Source organism: Phyllobates terribilis, unplaced genomic scaffold (genome assembly GCF_046119375.1).
Source record: "Phyllobates terribilis strain yellow unplaced genomic scaffold, ASM4611937v1 Scaffold_36__1_contigs__length_13169755, whole genome shotgun sequence".
NCBI lineage: Eukaryota > Metazoa > Chordata > Amphibia > Anura > Dendrobatidae > Phyllobates > Phyllobates terribilis.
The window spans coordinates 11075293-11098803 of record NW_027362796.1 but is presented as its reverse complement, the minus strand read 5'-3'; the positions used below and the strand labels follow the sequence as shown (position 1 = coordinate 11098803).

The following is a 23511-nucleotide window of genomic DNA, read 5'->3' as shown; positions in this document are numbered from 1 at the left end:
GGAGAAGAGTTTGGAGAAGTAGCCGCAGGTTACCATTCTCCTGGAAGAAGATTTTTGGGTGAGCACCACTCCGGCTCCGGCGGAGGACGCATTAACTTCCAGGAAGAACTGTTTGTTGCAATCCGGACGGTGTAGCACTGGGGCAGAGGAGAAGGCTTGTTTTAAGGAAAGGAAGGCCTCCTCAGCTTCGGGCGGTAATTCCTTAGGATTTGCTCCCTTGCAGGTGAGCGCAGAGATGGAAGCAGTCCGGGAAGAGAAGTGCGGGATGAAGAGACGATAGTAGTTGGCGAAGCCCAGGAATCGCTTTCAACCCCTCCGGACGGGACCACTTTAAGACAGCAGAGAGCTTCTTGGGGTCCATTTGTAGACCTGTCTGGGAGATAATATAGCCCAGGAACGGAAGAGAGGTCTGCTCGAAGAGGCACTTCTCTTGCCTGAGCCTAAGCAGGACCTGACGAACATCCCTCCGGTGTGTGGGAAGATCCGGAGAGAAGACCAAGATGTCGTCCAGGTACACCACCACGCAAGAATATAGAAGATCACGGAAGATGTCGTTGACTAATTCTTGGAAGACGGCGGGAGCATTGCAGAGACCGAAGGGTACCACACGGTATTCATAATGACCGTCCCGGGTATTGAATGCCGTCTTCCACTCGTCTCCTTGACGGATCCAGACCAGGTTATACACCCCACGTAGATCCAGCTTGGTAAAGATCTAAGCGCCCTTAAGGCGGTCAAACAACTCAGAGATGAGCGGCAGGGGGTATTTGTTTTTGACCGTGATTTGGTTGAGTCCTCTATAGTCAATACATGGACGTAGCGAACCGTCTTTCTTCCTGACGAAGAAAAATCTGTCTCCAGCCGGGGAGGTAGATTTCCAGATGAATCCCCTGGCCAGATTTTTCTCGATGTACTCCGACATGGCCCGGGTTTCGGCCGACGACAACGGGTAAATACACCCATCGGGTGGAGTGGCACCGGGTTGCAGGTCGATAGGGCAATCATATGGCCTATGAGGTGGCAGTGTCTCTGCCTCCTTTTTGTCTAAGACATCTGCATAGGACCAGTAAGGAGCCAATAGACAGGGTAGATTAGCCGAGGTAGGTGGAGGACGAGCCGGAACCAGGCAGGTCTTATGGCAATCCTGCCCCCAACGGAGCACCTCACCGGATTGCCAATTCAGAACGGGTTCATGTCTCTGTAGCCAGGGTAGACCTATCAATAAGGAGTGAGAGAGTCCGGAAAGCACATGGAAGGAGATCCCGCTGGTATTTTCTATAATTTACCTCCCCTACCTTCTCCCGGACTTCATATGGCCCTTGCCATTTGGCCAAGAGCTTACTCTCTGCAGTGGGCAGTAATACCAATACCCAATCCCCTTCTTTAAAGGACCTGACTGTGGCCCTTTTATTATACAGTACAGACCAAAAGTTTGGACATACCTTCTCATTTAAAGATTTTTCTGTATTTTCATGACTATGAAAATTGTACATTCACACTGAAGGCATCAAAACTATGAATTAACACATGTGGAATTATAGCAGCTATTTTACCAAGAAGGCCTGCTGCACAAAGTCTCCTCTTAACAGTTGTTGAAGAGATGTGTCTGCTGCTAGAACTCTGTGTGGCATTGACCTGGTCTCTAATCTGAGCTGCTGTTAACCTGCGATTTCTGAGGCTTGTGGCTCAGATAAAATTATCCTCAGAAGCAGAGGTGACTCTTGGTCTTGCTTTCCTGGGCGGTCCTCATGTGAGACAGTTTCTTTGTAGCGCTTGATGGTTTTTGCAACTGCACTTGGGGACACTTTCAAAGTTTTCCCAATTTTTCGGACTGACTGACCTTAATTTCTTAAAGTAATGATGGCCACTCGTTTTTCTTTACTTAGCTGCTTTTTTCTTGCCATAATACAAATTCTAACAGTCTATTCAGTAGGACTATCAGCTGTTTATCCACCTGACTTCTGGACAACACAACTGATGGTCCCAACCCCATTTACAAGGCAAGATATCCCACTTATTAAACCTGACAGGGCACACCTGTGAAGTGAAAACCATTTCTGGTGACTACCTCTTGAAGCTCATCAAGAGAATGCCAAGAGTGTGCAAAGCAGTCATCAAAGCAAAAGGTGGTTACTTTGAAGAACCTAGAATATAAGACATATTTTCAGTTGTTTCACACTTTTTTGTTAAGTATATAATTCCACATGTGTTAATTCATAGTTTTGATGCCTTCAGTGTGAATGTATAATTTTCATAGTTATGAAAATACAGAAAAATCTTTAAATGAGAAGGTGTGTCCAAACTTTTGGTCTGTACTGTATGTTCGACTCTGTGCTGCCTGGGCATCCATTAGATGCTCTTTTACTATAGACATGACCTCCGCGATCCGATCCTGCATATTTCCCACGTGTTCAATTACACTCATATGCGGAGTCGGCTACTGTTCCCATGTCTCTTTGGCTACGTCGAGCAGACCCCTGGGATGCCTGCCGTACAGTAGCTCAAAGGGTGAGAACCCTGTGGAAGTCTGTGGTACCTCACGGATGGCAAACATTAAATAGGGCAGTGACATGTTGCAATCCCTCCCAACCTTGGAAACCACCTTTTTTAACATGGACTTGAGGGTTTTATTGAATTGCTTGACTAGCCCGTCGGTCTGTGGATGGTACACCGACATGCGCACCTGTTTTATTTTCAGCAGGTCACATAGTTCCTTTGTCACCTTGGACATAAAAGGAGTCCCCTGATCTGTAAGGTTCTCCTTAGGCAGCCCAAGGCAACAGAACATGACAAACAGCTCCTGTGCAATAAGTTTAGCCGAGGTGTGGCGTAGTGGAATGACTTCTGGGTAACGGGTTGCATAATCGACGACCACAAGTATGTGTTAGTGGCCACGAGTGGACTTTACAATGGGCCGCAGCAAATCCATCACAATCCGTTCAAAAGGTACCTCTATAACCGGCAGAGGTACCAATGGGCTACGGAAGCTTGCTGTTGGTGTGGTCAGCTGACATTCCGTGCACGACTCACAATACCTCTGTACATCAGTGTAAATCCCAGGCCAAAAGAACCGCTGCAAGAAGTGCTCTTGTGTTTTTTTAACCCCTAGATGTCCCCCCAGCAGGTGTGTGTGGGCCCGACGGTGTGACTGTGGCACTACTAGTTGTTCCATGACCTCGTCCCGGTTCTTGTTAACCCTATAGAGTAAATCTTGGTTGACCACCATGTGTGGAAAGACAGTCTCTGCACCCGGTTGCGGAGCCACCTCATTTACCTCTATTACCCTTTCCCGTGCCCGGGTAGGATCCTGTAGCAGAGCTGTCCCAAATGCTCCCCGGGACACTTCCAGCTCTGGGATCGATAGGGTCTCCTCGACCTCTCCTGCCAATATCTCTAGGGGGAAACCTATCGGGTTCACACTCTGTCTCTAGGTTGGCGAACCTTACGGCAGGTATCCCTGACTCGGGATCTTCAGGTTCCGCACCCGGACACACTTTTATTCTGGGAGGGTTAATCTTACATTCCCACAAGGACCAAAACAGTGGCAAATCTCTTCCCAGAACAGTCCCGTAAGGAAGAGTCTTTAGCACGCCAGCCACATGTTTAACCTCTCCGCACGGAGTGGAAGAGGTAACCTTCGCCGTCGGATACTCGCGGAGTTCACCATGAATGCATATGACCCCCACTTTCCCCCCAGTGGGTTCCAACCCAGAGATCAATAACCCATGGACGAGGGTAACTAGGCTCCCTGAGTCCAAGCGAGCCTCTGCTCGATGTCCATTAACACCCACAGATGGAGTTCCCCTGTTGTTCCGACGGGGTCCACGGTGCAGACGGTCCCAGCATACATAGACAACCTGCGGTTAAACCCGCAGTCCATGGGTTCAACAGTCGGGGCAGTTGGCAGCCATATGTCCTGGCCCTTGGCATCCCCGGCACCTAATAGCGGTGGCACCGCCAGTCCTCGAGACCGATTAAGGGGAACTGGCCTTCGGCCACCCTCACTCTGGGGTACCCCCTTAGTGTGGGCTTGGTTCTTACTGTCCCCAGCAGAGGAACATGACCCTTTCCCAGGCTCCGGGGCTTACAGGGGCCGGCGTGCCATTTGCATTGGGGAAGAGTCCCGTACAAAGTCCTGTGTGGCTGTATACTGCTCAATCAGGCTAACCACCTGGTCGAGATTACCTGGGTCCCCTTACCTCACCCAACACTGTATGGCTGCTGGCAGAGTTCGCACCAGCCGGTCCACCACCACCCTCTCTACCATTTGGGCTGGGCTCAAGGTCTCAGGCTGGAGCCACTTTTTGACCAACTGTAACAAGTCATATGCCTGAGACCGAGCAGGTCGGGACTTCGCAAAGGACCACTGGTACATGCATTGGGCTCGCACATAAGTATTAACCCCCAGTCAGGCAAGGACCTCATCTTTCAGTTTCTTGTAGTCCTGAGCATCCTCCCGACTGAGGTCAAAGTAGGCCTTCTGAGCGTTGCTCATCAGAAACGGAGCCATCACTTCAGCCCACTGATCGGCTGGCAGGCACTCCCGCTCTGCTGTGCGTTTGAAAACTGTGAGGAAGGCTTCCATGTTGTCCTCAAGATCCATCTTCCTCAACGCTGCTCTTACTTTATCTGGGGCCTCACGTCGAATCGGTATCGGCATTGGGGCCGTTTCTTGCAGGGCAGCAATCTGTTGCAGAATCAGTTCATTAGTATTTTGCTGCTGATGATGATTGTGCTACTGATCCCGCTCCTGTTGTTGCCGCTGGAGATTCTGTTGCTGCTCCTGCTGTTTCGCTGGGCGAGTACCAACTGCTTTAGTAGCTCCTCCATTTTGTCTGTGGTCCCGGGCTGCAAGGTGGCAGGCCTAATAACAGACATGCAGCTGGCATTGGGGTATGCCTCAGTTCACATTGCCCACATTATTCGCCATACTGTAGTGCGGCGGTGTTCACACTGTGCAATAATGAGGCCGTGACCCAAGGAAAGTCCTACTTAAACGGCTTTATTCAGCAAAAGCTCACACAGTGAAGGCAGCTTTATCCTCCGGATCGCAAACGGGTTGTCCACAATAGTCCATACAACAACAACCGTTGCCGGGGGCGACTGCACCGCTGTTTCACTCCAAGGTGTGTCAGAGGCTTGGCCATCCTGGGCTCTCTGTGTTCCCTTCACACAGGCCTCCATAGCACAGAGCCTCCTGCTCTGCAGCCTGCAAAGCCAAAGATTGACACACCCAAACCTTTGCTGCAGGTTTTAAACAAGAATCTGTGGCCAGGGACGGAGCAAACACAGACAGTCACTGCTGGCATCGCCCACGTATTTGAATATTGCTCCCGGCAAGCGCTGATATTATTGTGGGGCGCATGACATTTCTACATGTTCGGCGCTGGACCCGCGCCTGAGCAGTGAGGCTGTGCCGCTGCTTATGGGCCACTGCTGTATGCTTGCCCCCTAGGCCAAAATTTGTCAGCCAACAACCTGCATGGTATCCCTCTGTTCTGGTGTCCCAAAGTTCAGGGTGCTGCTCCACAAGAGATATTAGCTGTGCTGTGTCCACACTGGGGGCCATTCTGTAGAATAATCTCACCACACTTCCAAAACACCACCACTCTCATACTACTGCAACTTCACCTCTCACAAAATGCTGCCAAGATTAGCCAAAACTTTTCAAGAAAACAAGGTCTAGACACCTGGCTGATATTGAAACAAATTGTTTCTATATTAACCCTATAACCATTACAAACACACGGGGATGGCACACGGATGTCATCTGTGTGCGGTACGTGTTTACACAGACCCATTGACTTGAATGGGTCTGTGTGATCAGTACTGTCGTAAAAAAATGGACACACGGTCCATTAAAGCACACGGAGATATGCACAGACCCATAGATTTGAATGGGTCTGCGTGTCAGTGTCTCCAGTATGTGTGGAAACTGTCACCACTCATACCGGAGATACTGACCTGTGAAAGAGGCCTCAATCCCTCCTGACCCCACACATAAACCTCAGCTCATCCAGCACCATGACAACCAGCACAGCAGAGTCCTGCATCCACTGAGGCCCCTGATCATGTGACCCCTGACTCCTCCCCTCCTGTGACCTCATCACAGGTCCTGTGCGCACAGAACAGCCATATATGTGGAGGCGGCTCTGCAGGTGGAGGTATGTGGAGACCCCATTACTGGGCGCAGGGGGCATTAACCCCTTCAGCACGGAGACTCTTTTGGGGTCTTGTGTTGTCCCTTTATAAGAATCATAAGGTTTTTGTTCTGTTTCCTGTAATGGATACATACGACCCAACTATGGAGACAGGAAGGGAGGAAACGTATTGTTCTCATAGTACAGGACCCCTTTACTGCCCCCACAGTGTAATGCCCCCATTATGCCCCTTATGCAGGATGTATGATGCCCCCACAGTGTAATGCCCCCATTATGCCCCTTATACAGTATGTATGATGCCCCCCACAGTATAATGCCCCCATTATGCCCCTTATGCAGTATGTATGATGCCCCCACACAGTGTAATGCCCCCATTATGCCCCTTATGCAGTATGTATGATGCCCCCACACAGTGTAATGCCCCCATTATGCCCCTTATACAGTATGTATGATGCCCCCACACAGTATAATGTTCCCACTGTACCACCACCCCCCCACATACAGTTTAATGATCCCACAGTACCGCTATCCCTCCCCACACAGTATAATATTGCCACAGTACCGCTAACCCCCATACACAGTATAATGTCCCCACAGAACTGCCATCCCCCCACATACAGTATAATGTTCCCACAGCACCGCCTGAGTTCCTGCAGTTAGAATAAGTCCTGAAGTTTAAGGGTACTTGCCCATGATCCGGACTAGCAGTGTTTTGGACGAAGCTCACCTGCGCTGCGTCCAAAATGCTACATTCTACAGTAGAAGTAGAGTGGATGGAATTTCTATAAATCCCATGCCCACTGTGCTTCTATTAGACTATGTGCAAACCGACCTGCGGCACGGGTCTACGAGCCGCAGCATGTCAATTTCTGCTGCAGAGATGCCAGTCTCCGCAACAGAAATTTCCACAATACATTGTATAGGATGCATGAAATCTACATGGTTCAGTGAACAAATGCGTATTGAAGTGCTTGATTAGAACTCAGTGCTTTGGACGCAGCCAAATAACGCTGCATCCAAAGCGCTGCTGGTTCCTGATCATGAGAACATAGCCTTACAGTTGGAAAAATCCCTCTAGAAAATGTTTTTACCTTTGCCTGCACCCCTACATGTATACCCTCGAGCATGTACACATTCATGTAGGGTGACGCGCCCCCTGGGCCTGTGTTGTGCAGGGGAACCCGGAACCCGGCCTGTTGTAGAATGCTGGGGGTTGTAGTCTCCGTGTGGCGGTGTCCCGGTCCGTGTCCAGGGTGGTCAAGCCAGTGGCAGTCTATTTGTATTGTAATAAGTGTCCGACTACGCCACCCGTGGATTGCGGTCAGTGGGGACCGCCGCTGCGCTGCCGACCGCTGAGGCTGATGTTGGTTGCGCAGCCGAGTATGGGATAACTCCCCACGGGAGGAGTATTGCCTCAGGGCAGCTAATGTGAGAGAGATGATGGGAGTGCTGGTGTGAGCGTCCCAGTACTTATGGTGCTGGTGCGGCGAGGAATCACAGAGACGTGCAGTTGCAGTTTTCAAAGCTTTACTCACGGTTGTTATTCTGGTCACTTGTGCACATGAGGGACCGCCTGAGCCGTGCTGCGTTCACCAGGCAAGGGACTCGGTCAACTCCCAGGCAATTCCAGAGTGTGGTTCAGAGCTCCCCTCTCTTCCTTTCTACTGGCCGTCCCCACCAGGGACCCACCTTTGTCCAGCTTCCTCGGGCCTTCTGTTGGCGAAACCTCTCTCCGGTTTCCCTGACCCTATACGGTATGCCTTTCTGGTGGATGTAGTGAGGGGTCGCACCAAGATGTGGTCACAACCTCCGGTTTTGGCTGAGGATTAGTCGCCTCCACCAATTCGGGTTCCGGTACCCTGCTCTGCCAACCCTTCACCCTGTATCTCCTGGGCATATGGGGTTCCTTCTGCCTTCGTGTCTCTGGGCCTTTCTCTGTGTTCCTTGCTTCCTTTCTCCTCTGTTCCAGTTCCTTTCCTACTTTCCTTTCTCTTCCTTCTTCTCTCTCTCTCTCTCTCAGGCTCCAGCCTCCTGACAAGGCCTGCCTGCAGAGCAGAGCCCATGCAGGGGCTCTGCTTCCCGTCTTCTCCTCAGACTGTCTCCACTGAACTGAACTGGACTGGACTCAACCCTGTTCTAAGATGGTGCCCACCTTATATACCTCCTTCTGACACCCGAGCCCAGGTGACTAGCAACCAATGGGCTCCTACCTATGCCCAGAGACCCACCCCTATCTGCTCCTACACCACTGGATATTCCACCCCCTCCCCACTCCAGCCAGGGACAGATGCTGTCGTGCCTGCACTTCTATCTTGTGGGAGCACCGTTGAGCTGTCCCTCGGAAATGGGGTGTGTGTGGTGCATGCAGCTTACTGAGCCCTAGTCCACACTCCATCCTTACCCGGGAGTGGAATATCACACCTCTGGACTGAGGTGCATTACCCCTGTAGCAGCCGAGCCCTCGGGGTGCTACAAGGGGAGCAGGCCTTACTAGATATCGAGGCTTTGTACAGTAATATACTGCCTGAGGATGGTGTCAAAGGAGTAAGATCAATAAAGTGTAGCAAACAATGACTTCATGGTGGATCTTCTAAAATTCACTCTTACTCATAACTTCTTTCTTTTTGACAGGAAGTACTTCCACCAGCTCAGGGGTACTGCGATGGGGAGCCCCTGTGCCCCCTTGTATACAAACCTATTCCTGGGCTGGTGGGAGGAAACCACAATATTCAGGGATGATCATAAGTGGTGACATCCATATATTGGGGTGTGGTATAGATATATTGACATTTTTATCATCTGGTCGGGATCGAGTGAACAATTTCTTGAATTTGTCAGGGAACTCAACATCAATAGAGCGGGCGTTAGATTTACATCGGAGTTTTAATTATAACCAGTTGCCTTTCTTGGATGTACTAATCAAGAAAGAACAGGATGGGACCCTATGGACAGTCATCAACCATAAACCTACAAGCACTATTAAACTATTGAAGTGGGATAGTCACCACCCCATCCCACTAAAAAAAGGAATACCCAAGGGCCAGTGGCGTACCGCTAATGGCGGCAGGCCACGCCACTGCTATGGGGCCCGTGACCGGAAGGGGGCCCTTGAGCCGAGAGGGCCCCAAACAGCGTGGGAACCAGGAGGATAGGTGACTATTGGGGGGGGGGAGGTTGCGGCGGTGGAGGAGCGAGCACACGCGGTAGCCGCTGCTGCAGCTACCGCGTGTGTCCGCTGCTAAAGTAAGTAGCGGCCAAGGAGGAGCGCTGAGCCGCAGCTCCTGCTGTCAGTGCCCGCTGCTAAAGAGAAAGCATATTCATGCTTCTCCACCCACATAGTCCCGGCATGGAGAAGCGTGAATGTGCCGGCAGCAGCAGCAGCTCACCTCGGCTTCTGAGAGCGCGCGCTACTCAGATGCCGACATGAACTACAGCAGACAGGACTCAGCTCTGCAGGAGAGGTGAGGAAGGAAGGTGAGTATAAGTGTTTATTATTTTATGTGTGCAGTGATTGGGGCCATACATAGTAGGATTGGGGAATGAGGAGGCCACACATACCAGGATTGGGGGGTATTGGGGAGGCCACACATACCAGGATTGGGGGAGATTGGGGAGGCCACACATACCAGGATTGGGGGGGATTATGGAGGCCACACATACCAGGATTGGGGGACTGGGAAGGCCACAGATACCAGGATTGGGGGATTTGGGAGGCCACACATACTAGGATTGGGGGGGATTGGGGAGGCCACACATACCAGGATTGGGGGGGATTGGGGAGGCCACACATACCAGGATTGGGGGGGATTGGGGAGGCCACAAATACCAGGATTGGGGGGATTGGGGAGGCCACACATACCAGGATTGGGGGGGATTGGGGAGGCCACAAATACCAGGATTGGGGGGGGATTGGGGAGGTCACACATACCAGGATTGGGGGGGGATTGGGGAGGCCACACATACCAGGATTGGGGGGGGATTGGGGAGGCCACACATACCAGGATTGGGGGACTGGGAAGGCCACATATACCAGGAATGGGGAATTGGGGAGGCCACACATACCAGGATTGGGGGACTGGGAAGGCCACACATACCGGGTTTGGGGAGCCCACACATACCAGGATTGGGAGACTGGGAAGGCCACACATACCAGGATTGGGGGATTTTGGGAGGCCACACATATCAGGATTGGGCGGTATTGGGGAGGCCACACATACCAGGATTGGGGGAGATTGGGGAGGCCACACATACCAGGATTGGGGGGGATTATGGAGGCCACACATACCAGGATTGGGGGACTGGGAAGGCCACAGATTCCAGGATTGGGGGATTTGGGAGGCCACACATACTAGGATTGGGGGGGATTGGGGAGGCCACACATACCAGGATTGGGGGGGATTGGGGAGGCCACACATACCAGGATTGGGGGGATTGGGGAGGCCACACATACCAGGATTGGGGGGATTGGGGAGGCCACACATACCAGGATTGGGGGGGATTGGGGAGGCCACACATACCAGGATTGGGGGGGATTGGGGAGGCCACACATACCAGGATTGGGGGGGATTGGGGAGGCCACACATACCAGGATTGGGGGGGATTGGGGAGGCCACACATACCAGGATTGGGGGGGATTGGGGAGGCCACAAATACCAGGATTGGGGGGATTGGGGAGGCCACACATATCAGGATTGGGGGGTATTGGGGAGGCCACACATACCAGGTTTGGGGGACTGGGAAGGCCACATATACCAGGGTTGGGGAATTGGGGAGGCCACACATACCAGGATTGGAGGACTGGGAAGGCCACACATACCGGGTTTGAGGAGCCCACACATACCAGGATTGGGAGACTGGGAAGGCCACACATACCAGGATTGGGGGATTTTGGGAGGCCACACATATCAGGATTGGGGGGTATTTGGGAGGCCACACATACCAGGATTGGGGGAGATTGGGGAGGCCACACATACCAGGATTGGGGGGGATTATGGAGGCCACACATACCAGGATTGGGGGACTGGGAAGGCCACAGATGCCAGGATTGGGGGATTTGGGAGGCCACACATACTAGGATTGGGGGGGATTAGGGAGGCCACACATACTAGGATTGGGGGGATTGGGGAGGCCACACATACCAGGATTGGGGGGGATTGGGGAGGCCACACATATCAGGATTGGGGGGGATTGGGGAGGCCACAAATACCAGGATTGGGGGGATTGGGGAGGCCACACATATCAGGATTGGGGGGTATTGGGGAGGCCACACATACCAGGATTGGGGGGTATTGGGGAGGCCACATATACCAGGATTGGGGAATTGGGGAGGCCACACATACCAGGATTGGGGGACTGGGAAGGCCACACATACCGGGTTTGGGGAGCCCACACATACCAGGATTGGGAGACTGGGAAGGCCACACATACCAGGATTGGGGGATTTTGGGAGGTCACACATATCAGGATTGGGGGGTATTGGGGAGGCCACACATACCAGGATTGGGGGAGATTGGGGAGGCCACACATACCAGGATTGGGGGGGATTATGGAGGCCACACATACCAGGATTGGGGGACTGGGAAGGCCACAGATGCCAGGATTGGGTGATTTGGGAGGCCACACATACTAGGATTGGGGGGATTGGGGAGGCCACACATACTAGGATTGGGGGGATTGGGGAGGCCATACATACCAGGATTGGGGGGGATTGGGGAGGCCACACATACCAGGATTGGGGGGGATTGGGGAGGCCACACATACCAGGATTGGGGGGGATTGGGGAGGCCACAAATACCAGGATTGGGGGGGGTATTGGGGAGGCCACACATACCAGGATTGGGGGACTGGGAAGGCCACATATACCAGGATTGGGGAATTGGGGAGGCCACACATACCAGGATTGGGGGACTGGGAAGGCCACACATACCGGGTTTGGGGAGCCCACACATACCAGGATTGGGAGACTGGGAAGGCCACGCATACCAGGATTGGGGGATTTTGGGAGGCCACACATATCAGGATTGGGGGATTGGGGAGGCCACACATACCAGGGTTGGGGAGGCCACACATACCAGGGTTGGGGGATGAGGGGGTGCCACACATACCATGATGGGGAAATTTACCAATAGCTGCTGCATTTCTCACCCTAGGCTTATACTCAAGTCAATATGTTTTCCCAGTTTTTTGTGGTAAAATTAGGGGCCTCGGCTTATACTCTGGTCGGCTTATTTAAAATATATGGTATTTTAAAATCAGTGAGTACGTGGTGCCCATAATAGTGCAGGACTGTGGGGTGCATTATACTATATGAGGGCTGCATTTTACCCTATGGGGTGTGTAATATACTGTATGGAGGACTATGGGGAGTGCATTATATTCTATGGAGGACCATGGGAAGTTCATTATACTATATGGAGGATTATGGGGGGCACATTATACTATATGGAGGATTATCGGTGGTGTATTATACTCTATGGAAGGCTGTGGAGCCATTAGAATATTTTGAGGGCTATGTGGGGGGCCATTATACTGTATGAAAGCAATTATACAGTGTGAAGGATTGTGTGGGGTCTATTATACTGTTTGGAGGGCTCGTGCGGGCCATTATAGTGTATGTAGGCACATTATAGTGTATGGAGAGCTTTGGGGGTCACAGTTGGGGAATCATACTGTGTTTGGGTCACCATACTTTGCCTTGGGAGTTGAAGTTGGGTACAATAGTGTCATTATACTGTGCATGTGGAGGCTAATGTGGAGGAATGCACCATGGGGGTATCATACTGTGTTTGGGGGGCACTTTTGTTGGAATCACACTTTATGGGGCAATGAAAGAGGAATCTAGGACGTCAGCAGGAGGAAAATTACTATGTAAAGGCTGGAAAGGTGTGAGATCTGCTCTTCTGCGACACAGACAAATATTTATTTATTTTTTGTGGGGGGGGGGGTAATTAGAGCTTCTGCTATGGGGCCCCATGATTTCTATGTACGCCCCTGCCAAGGGCCAATTTTTACAGTTGAGAAGGAACTGTTCTTATGTCACAGATTCTAATATACAGGCAATAGACATGAACACCAGATTCAGGGAAGAAGGGACCTACAGTACATTTTAGATTCCACACGATTGTTTACAGAAAAACGGGAGACACAGACATTCCTCCATACCTAACCAAGAGACCAAGAAAAGATGGGATAACACGAGTAATAGGAACTGACGACAATAGAGTGACCTTATCTTTAATATACTCCAGAAAAAACTACGATATAATTGTGGCCAACACGGACTTGAGTGGTTCATGAGAAGTAGCGCAGGTGCAGTACATTATTGTAGACTGACTCCATTCTATATGTCCTATGTCAATTCACCTATGGTAATGGGTCTCCTAGTCTGGGAGGGGTTTTTGAATGAAGTGGGATATTTAAACATGGGCAACTGGCTATTAGGCACACTATGCTGAACATCATGAATTAACATCCTTGTATCAAGCCTCCTGATGAAGCTGTTGGAGAACCACGTCAAAGCGGATTATTTAACCCCTTTACTACCCAAGGTGGTTTTTACTTTAATGACCAGGCCAATTTTTACAATTCTGACCACTGTCACTTACTCTGTAACACTTCAAGGGATCCCCCTGATTCTGAGAATGTTTTTTCATGACATATTGTACTTCATGATTGTGGTAAAATTTATTCGATATCACTTGTGTTTATTTGTGAAAAAACGGAAATTTGGTAAAAATGTTGAAAATTCAGCAATTTTCAAAATTTGAATTTTTATGCTCTTAAATCAGAGAGATATGTCACAAAAAATAGTTACAGTGGTGGCCAAAAGTATTGGCACCCCTGCAATTCTGTCAGATAATACTCAGTTTCTTCCTGAAAATGATTGCAGTCACAAATTCTTTGGTATTATTATCTTCATTTAATTTGTCTTCAATGAAAAAACACAAAAAGAATTGTCCTAAAGCCAAATTGGATATAATTCCACACCAAACCTAAAAAAGGGGGTGGACAAAAGTATTGGCACTGTTTGAAAAATCATGTGATGCTTCTCTAATTCGTGTAATTAACAGCACCTGTAACTTACCTGTGGCACCTAACAGGTGTTGGCAATAATTAAATCACGCTTGCAGCCAGTTAACATGGATTAAAGTGGACTCAACCTCTGTCCTGTGTCCTTGTGTGTACCACATTGAGCATGGAGAAAAGAAAGAAGACCAAAGAACTGTCTGAGGACTTGAGAAACCAAATTGTGAGGAAGCATGAGCAATCTCAAGGCTACAAGTCCATCTCCAAAGACCTGAATGTTCCTGTGTCTTCCGTGCGCAGTGTCATCAAGAAGTTTAAAGCCCATGGCACTGTGGCTAACCTCCCTAGATGTGGATGGAAAAGAAAAATTGACGAGAGATTTCAATGCAAGATTGTGCGGATGGTGGATAAAGAACCTCGACTAACATCCAAACAAGTTCAAGCTGCCCTGCAGTCCGAGGGTACAACAGTGTCAACCCGTACTATCCGTCGGCGTCTGAATGAAAAGGGACTGTATGGTAGGGTACCCAGGAAGACCCCACTTCTTACCCCGAGACATAAAAAAGCCAGGCTGGAGTTTGCCAAAACTTACCTGAGAAAGCCTAAAACGTTTTGGAAGAAAGCTCTCTGGTCAGATGAGACAAAAGTATAGGTTTTTGGGAAAAAGCATCAACATAGAGTGTACAGGAAAAAAAAGAGGCATTCAAAGAAAAGAACACGGTCCCTACAGTCAAACATGGCGGAGGTTCACTGATGTTTTGTGGTTGCTTTGCTGCCTCTGGCACTGGACTGCTTGACCGTGTGCATGGCATTACGAAGTCTGAAGACTACCAACAAATTTTGCAGCATAATGTAGGGCCCAGTGTGAGAAAGCTGGGTCTCCCTCAGAGGTCATGGGTCTTCCAGCAGGACAATGACCCAAAACACACTTCCAAAAGCACTATAAAATGGTTTGAGAGAAAGCACTGGAGACTTCTAAGGTGGCCAGCAATGAGTCCAGACTTGAATCCCATAGAACACCTGTGGAGAGATCTCAAAATGGCAGTTTGGAGAAGGCACCCTTCAAATATCAGGGACCTGGAGCAGTTTGCCAAAGAAGAATGGTCTACAATTCCAGCAGAGAATTGTAAGAAACTCATTGATGGTTACCGGAAGCGGTTGTTCGCAGTTATTTTGGCTAAAGGTTGTGCAACCAAGTATTAGGCTGAGGGTGCCAATACTTTTGTCCGGCTCTTTTTTGGAGTTTTGTGTGAAATGATCAATGATTTGATTTTTGCTTCATTCTCTTTTGTGATTTTTCCTTGCAAGCAAATTAAATGAAAATAATAAGACCAAAGAATTTGTGATTGCAATCATTTTCAGGAAGAAACTGAGTATTATCTGACAGAATTGCAGGGGTGCCAATACCTTTGGCCACCACTGTAGGTCTCAGGCACCCTAATCTTAGTGGCTGGGCAGAGCCTGGGCCGCCTAGAGCTTCTTGCTCCGACACCTTCATTACTAGTACCACCTGCAGAATGAATAAGACAGCGCCTGGTGACAGAAGCAGATGTCTCAGGAGCAGGTCACAAAGGAGATGGGACACCCCTTTTGAAGAAGCCCTAATATGACAAAATGACAGAAAACCAGAGCAGTAGAAATCCCCTAGGAGTAGTGACTATTTTGACTCCACAGGCTCTTTCTAGAAATTAGCATGTAGTGGATGTTGGAGAGTGAAAATTGCTAAATAGTATTTTATTGCCCAACACATATTACCCAGATTGTGCTCCAGGAGACACACACCATCAATTAAGTGGGTTCTTCTCACTATAGTAATGTCAAATACATGGATGCTAAATGTGGCTTGGGCGCACTGCAAGGCTCAGAAGTGAGGGGGAGATTTGACTTTGGGAGAGCGGATCCTGCTGGATTGGTTTATGGAAGCCATGTTTCTTTTTAAGAGCCTTTTAGTCACTAATAATGTGGAAACCTCTGTTTTTCCATTGATAGATGATGGACCTGAGTGGGGACTTGTTTTTTGTGAGATGAGTAGAAGTTGTTATTGCTATAATTTTCACCTACATAACATTGTTTGGTGGCTTTTTATTCCCTATTTGGGAAGCAGAATGAAAAAACAGTTGAACACCACGCTCTACTGGTTCATCCTATGAGGTTTTATATTAGACTGTGAACTGTCATTGTCTTTGTGAATAATTCTATATTTTTACATAACTGGCCGTTTTTACAGACAGTTCAAGTAGAAATGTTGAACAATATAAAATTCAAGGATATTTTATTCAAAAATAATTGGTTTTATTCAAAAATAATTGGTTTTATTCTTGGCAGATGACTGTACCAGGAGATCAGAGGGACAGATGACATCTTCAAATTTTAAATCAAATGATCTCGATATCCCACAGGATACAATTGAAGTGAATGCCATTACTCCAGACATACTATCATCCCTTCACAGCAAAGATCTGTCATCTGATGCTTTGAAACAGGTCTCATCTTCTGATTCATTACCGACTGCTAAGGAAAATGAAAGTAAAAAAATAAGAATTAAAAAACAAATTGCTCCTAAAGCAAAGAAGCCATTTTCACATTCAGAATCTGGAAATAATATTCACTTCGAAAAGCCTTTTCTTAAACATCAAAAAATTCACACTGTGGAGAAAAGATTTTCTTGTTCCAAATGTGGGAAATATTTTAACCAGAAATCAGATCTTGCTAGACACCAGAGAACTCACATAGGTGAGAAGGCATACTCCTGTTCAGAATGTGAGAAATGTTTTAACCGCAAATCAAATTTGTTTAAGCACCAGAAAACTCACACTGGGGAGAAGCCTTTTTGCTGTTCAGAATGTGGGAAATGTTTTAACCAGAAATCAGATGTGATTAAGCACCAGAGAACCCACACAGGGGAGAAACAATTTTCCTGTTCAGAATGTGGGAAATATTTTATGCAGAAATGGAATCTTGTTATACACCAGAGAACTCACACAGGGGAGAAGCCTTTTTCCTGTTCAGAATGTGGGAAATATTTTATCCAGAAATGGAATCTTGTTATACACCAGAGAAGTCACACAGGGGAGAAGCCTTTTTCCTGTTCAGAATGTGGGAAATGTTTTAACTATAAATCACATTTTGTTAACCACCAGAGAACCCACACAGGGGAGAAGCCTTTTTCATGTTTAGAATGTGGGAAATGTTTTGGGAATAAATCATCTCTTCTTAGTCACCAAAGAGCTCACACAGGGGAGAAGCCTTTTTCATGTTCAAAATGTGGAAAATGTTTTGGGAAAAAATCAATTCTTCTTGGTCACCAGAGAACTCACACAGGGGAGAAGACTTATTCATGTTCAGAATGTGGGAAATATTTTAACCGAAAATCAAATCTTTATAGCCACAAGAGAATCCACACAGGGGAGAAGCCTTTTTCATGTTCAGAATGTGGGAAATATTTTAACCGGAAATCATATCTTTATAGACACCAGAGAATCCACACAGGGGAGAAGCCTTTTTTATGTTCAGAATGTGGGAAATATTTTATCCAGAAATCTGATTTGATTAAGCACCAGAGAACCCACACAGGGGAGAAGCCTTTTTCATGTTCAGAATGTGGGAAATATTTTAACCAGAAATCGCATCTTGATAGACACCAGAGAATCCACACAGGGAAAAGCCTTTTTCATGTTCAGAATGTGGGAAATGTTTTAACCAGAAATCAGGTTTAGTTATGTACCAGAGAACCCACACAGGGAGACACCTTTTTCATGCTCAGAATGTGGGAAATATTTTGTGAAGAAATCGTCTCTTCTTAGTCACCAAAGAGTTCACACAGGGGAGAAGCCTTTTTCATGTTTTTAATGTGGGAAATGTTTTACACGGAAATCAACTATTAAAAAACATCAGAGAAGGCACACAAGGGAGAAGCCTTTTTCATATTCAGAATGTTGGAAATGTTTTAATCGAAAATTGTACTTTCTTAAAGGGGTTGTCCACGATTAGGGAAATCCCTTGTCATTCCTCATATTTGGCTCGTTAAAATAAAAACACTCATATTCACCATTCCAGCTTTGTCGGCAATCGCATTCCCGGGGCTCATGTGAGGTTGTTACATCACATGAGTCCTGTGCCCAATCAGCGACGGCTTCACTATCCCTGCCTTCGGATGCATTGAACATCAACAGGAAGCCAGGGCTGCGGCTGCTCTCTGACTTCTTGATGTTCAATTTGTCTGAAGATGGGGACAATCACGCCAGCACTAATTGGCTGAAGAACTCACGTGACATAACAACCTCACATGAGCCCCGGGAACGCAAGTGATGACACCGCTTGAACGACGCCTCCATGGGAGGTTTGTATCAGTGCTTTTATTTTAACACGACCAAACATGAGGATTGAGAAGGGGTTGTCCATGTAGTGGACCACACTTTAAAAGTAAAAAATCCCACACAGAGAAGCCATTGTCATACCTAGAGTGTGAAAAATGAATTACTGGAAAATTGTATTTTGTTGACCATCAAAAATAATTCAGACTTAGATAAACTATATGTCTTATTGACACATTGTACAAAGAGATTTAACAGACATTGTATTAATAAATGAGAAAGGGAAATCACTTTAGAACGTATCATATTTCTTGGCCTACAAGACATTTTTATCATGAAAATATCTTGTTAATAAGTGTGTCTTATAAACTGGAGGCAGCATCTCATGACAGAGGAGAATGCTGAGACAGTGTCTTTCCTGATCACTGAGAGTACTGCTCTCTCTCCTCCAGCCCCACCTGTATATAACTGATTGGTGCTGAGCAGGAGGGGAAGGTACCAGGACCGGTACAGAGGCTGCACGTCCTGAGTGAGCAGCTAAAAAACCTTCCACCTGACTAGCTCAAGGACCTTTCCGATCATGTAATCATTCACATGACCTGGAAGGAACTGCAAAATGGGGAAATGTGTACACAGTGTTTTTGTATGCAAATTTGCATATAATAATAATAATAATCTTTATTCTTATATAGTGCTAACATATTCCACAGCATTTTACAGACATTATCATATGTAGCAGAGCTGTGTATGTATGTAAATGTGCATATGTAGTAGAGCTGTGTGTATGTAAATTTGTCTCACAAAGAAAAATCTCCATTAAAATGTATATACTTTATTTATACCTTATTAAAAAGGAACTACTACATATGTTCCCGTTCAAATTTTACAAATTGGCACTATAGAAATGAAAAAAATGTATGTAATTCCGAGGCCATATAAATTAAATCAGGGGTTAAAGGCAGGTAGGGGAGGTGGGGATGGAGCCTCAATCCTTTCCCTATTTGTTATCCCTCATTATTTACCCTTCCTTTCCGCTGAGGTTTACACCCTAAAAGAGCGCAAGTTGTGGCACCCCCACTTTCTGTCGTATCACCCTAATTATCCCTAGATGATCCTAGGTACTACAACCACTCACAGGAGGAAAAAATTAAACCAAACATAGTTTTGGCAAATAGTTATCAGCCAAGATATCCATAAATAAAGTCACAATGCGTGAACCAACAGTATAGCTTATACTACATTAAGAGGCTCCTTCAATATCTGCAGAGGTATACCGGATTTTTCGGACTATAAGACGCACTTTTTTCCTCTAAAATTTTTGGAGGAAAGTGGGTGGTGCGTCTTAAAGTCCGAACATATGTTCTGTGGCTGGTGGGGGGCTGGGGGTGAGCGACAGCGGGGGAAGAGCAGGGCACAGGAGGTAGCAGCCGCCTGCTGCAGCCTACGCTGTGCCTGCTGCTAAAGAAAAGGAATATTCCCTGCTCCCCACGCCCATGGGCGTGGGGAGCAGGGAATATTCATTCTCCTTAATAGCGTGCCCACTGTAACCATAGCTCGGCTCCTGCTGCAGCCGGCGGTCTGTGTGCCCACTATTAAAGCTCATGAATATTCGCTACAACCCACTCCCATGGGTTGTAGTGAATATTCATGGTCTTTAATAGCGTGCACACTGACCGCCGAGCGCAGCAGGAGCAGCACTGCAGCTACAGTGTGCACGCTGTGTGAGGGTGCATGGCAGGGACGCCATGCAAACCCTGCTATGCGCGGCTCACAGTGAGTGTCAGCAGCAGAGCGGAACGCAGCACTGAAGGAGAGAGGAGGGGAGTATGATTCTTTATTTTTTTTTGTGGGCAGAGTGATGGGGGCTCAAGGGGTGCCATGCATACCAGGATTAAGGGGTGCCATGCATACCAGGATGGGGGATCAAGGGGTGCCATACATACCAGGATAGGAGATCAATTGGCGCCATGCATACCAGGATGGGGGATCAAGGGGTGCCATACATACCAGGATGGGGGAACAAGGGGTGCCATGCATACCAGGTTGGGGGAATCGGGGTGCCATGCATACCAGGATCAAGGTGTGCCATGCATACTAGGAAGAGGGGTGCCATGCATACAAGGATGGGTGATCAAGGGGTGCCATGCATACCAGGATGGGGGATCAAGGGGTGCCATGCATGCCAGGATGGGGGGATCAAGGGGTGCCATGCATACCAGGATAGGGATGAGGGCCATGTATACCAGGATGGGGATGAGGGCCACGTATACCAGGAAGGAGGGACCATACATACAAGGATGGAGGATATTAACAGAATTGGGGGACATTATCCCAATACCAGTGTCAGCAGCAGACCCCCTCCCCCATAAAAATGACCACATTTTTTGCTTACATCTTTTTTTCTATTTTCCTCCTCTAAAACCTAGGTGCGTCTTATGGTCCCGTGTGTCTTATAGTCTGAAAAATACAGTAATTCAAATATGAAGACATGAGACTAAATAATAGTGTCCATGCCTCTTAAAAAGATGCCAATAGTGCTACAGTGTTGTCACAGGCAAATAAAATGACCATGCATGAAATTCACACATAGCTTATATTACATATAAAGCTCCTTCTACAGAGGTAGAATTCAAATGTTCATGAAACAAATTAATACATTTTCCGTGCCTCTAATAAGGTGCCAATAGTGCTACAATTTTGTCACAGACAAAATACCTCTACATGTTGTAAATAGCGATTCCATTCAAAATGTAGTAGATCCCAGCTTGTCACAGAACTATATATATAGAAAGCCCACATAGCTACCATTGTAATGTGACCCCAACACGTTTCCCCATTCCTGTTCAAGGTTCATCAGGAGGCTTTTTAGAAGTAACCTTTTTGGGAAGTGTAGGATCACTTGTGGTTTCAAAAATTCATGTCATTCGTCTCTCAGCAGGTCATAATCCCATGTACAGCACCCTTAAATATGAGCTGTGTGTATGTAAATGTGCGCATGTAGAACAGCTGTGTGTGTGTATGTATAAGTCTGTACATGTAGCAGAGCTGAGTGTGTGTGCACTGTCCACATAGAAGTGTTGTGTGTCTATATGTGCACTGTAAACTGTTCAATAATGTTCGTACTGGAAGAGGAAAAAATTGCTTGCACCAACTACCTTGGTGTTCTTATATCCAATCAAATACTGGACTTCAGCAATCAAGCCTGATGGTACCGGTTGCTCACATAAATAAGTACATAAAGGTGAAAAAAAGTGGCACTCATCGGTCCTGTAAAATCCAATATCTTTATTTAACAAAATATTAAAACTGGAACAGAGCTCATGGAAAGGATGACTGCCGTTTTGTGCTAGTCTGTGCTTCAACGGGTCCTTGGGAAACATTTAATTTCCAGAACCCGTTGAAGCGCAGGCTAGCGCAAAATGGGCGTCATCCTTTCCATGTGCTTTGTCCCTCTCAGCAGCCAGTTATAATCTTGTGTTAAATAAATACATTGGATTTTACAGAACCAGTGAGTGCTACTATTATTATTATTTATTATTATAGCGCCATTCATTCCATGGTGCTTTACATGTGAAAGGGATATACATAGCACAAACAATTGCAATAAATTTTGAACAATACAAGTCGGCGGCTGGTACAGGAGATAAGAGGGGAGTAGAGAAGGAGATCTTGTGAGAATTGGAGGTTGCGTGTAGGTAAGTACCTGGAGAACAGGTCACAGATATATGGAGGAGACACGTTGTGGATGGCTTTATATGCCATGATTAGGGTTTTGAACTTAAGTGTCTGGGCAATGGGGAGCCAGTGAAGGGATTGACAGAGAAGAGAGGCTGGGGAATAGCGGGGGACAGGTGGATTACTCAGACAGCATAGTTTAGGATAGATTGGAGGGGAGCAAGAGTGGTAGAAGGGAGGCCACAGAGCAAGAGGTTGCAGTAGTTGAGGCGGGAGATGATGAAGGCGTGCACTAGTGTGATTGAGGAATGTGCGGATCCAGGAGATATTTTTGAGTTGGATTCGGCAGGGAGTGGAAAGGGCTTGGATATGTGGTTTAAAGGAGATGTTAGAGTCCAGGGTTACCCGGAGGCAGCGGGCTTGCAGGACTGGGGAGAGTGGGCAGCCATTGACTTTGATGGATAGGTCAGTTGGGGAGGTTGAGTGAGACGGTGGAAAGATGATGAGTTCTGTTTTATCCATGTTAAGTTTTAGAAATCTGTCAGAGAAGAAGGATGAGATAGCGGACTGATATTGTGGGATTTTGGTTAGTAGGGAGTTGTGTTGAGCAAATTTGTTCGGCATTTCAAATTCGGGTTCATGTTTGGGGTTCCGGCCTGTTTGCGCAAAAAAATCGGCTCCGTCCATGAACATCACTGATTTGCCATGCTGTCACGCAGATAACATCAGCTGGAACCTCGAGCACAAACCCGAATTTGAAATGCCAAACAAATTCGCTCAACATTAGTAGGGAGGAGATATCGGGTCCAGAGAGGTAGATCTGTGTGTCATCAGCATAGAGGTGATACTGAAAGCTATGTGATTCTATGAGCTGTCCCAGGCCGAAGGTGTAGATGGAAAAGAGCAGAGGTCCTAGGATTGAACCTTGGGACCACCGTCAGATAGGGGGCGAGATGAGGAGGTGATGTGTGAGTGAGAGACACTTAATGTCCTGTCTGTTAAGTATGAGAAGATCCAAGATAGGGCTAAGTCTTTGATGCCAAGAGAAGAGAGAGTCTGTAGTAAGAGGGAATGGTCCACTGTGTCAAAGGCAGATGACAGGTCCAGGAGGAGGAGGACAGAGTAGTGTCCTTTGGATTTAGCAGTTAGTAGGTAGTTGGTGACTTTAGTCAGGGCAGTTTCAGTGGAGTGGTGCGGTGGGAAGCCAGATTGGAGGCGGTCAAAGAGGGAGCAGGAGGAGAGGCGGAGGACAGTTGAGAATGGACGTGTTGTTCCAGTAGTTTTGAGGCGTAAGGAAGAAGTGATATGGGGTGAGAGCTAGTCAGAGATGATGAGTC

General features: G+C 47.6%; 1 protein-coding gene across 1 annotated transcript; it reads left to right on the top strand.

Annotated features, from left to right (window-relative positions):
- Positions 1-6088: 6088 nt before the first annotated feature.
- On the top strand, positions 6089-19811 carry LOC141182842 (uncharacterized). Its single transcript, XM_073660972.1, has 2 exons — positions 6089-6164; positions 16512-19811. Exon 2 carries the CDS (start codon positions 16541-16543, stop codon positions 17900-17902), a length of 1362 nt encoding a protein of 453 aa, XP_073517073.1. The 5' UTR covers positions 6089-6164; positions 16512-16540; the 3' UTR covers positions 17903-19811.
- The last annotated feature ends 3700 nt before the right edge of the window (positions 19812-23511 follow it).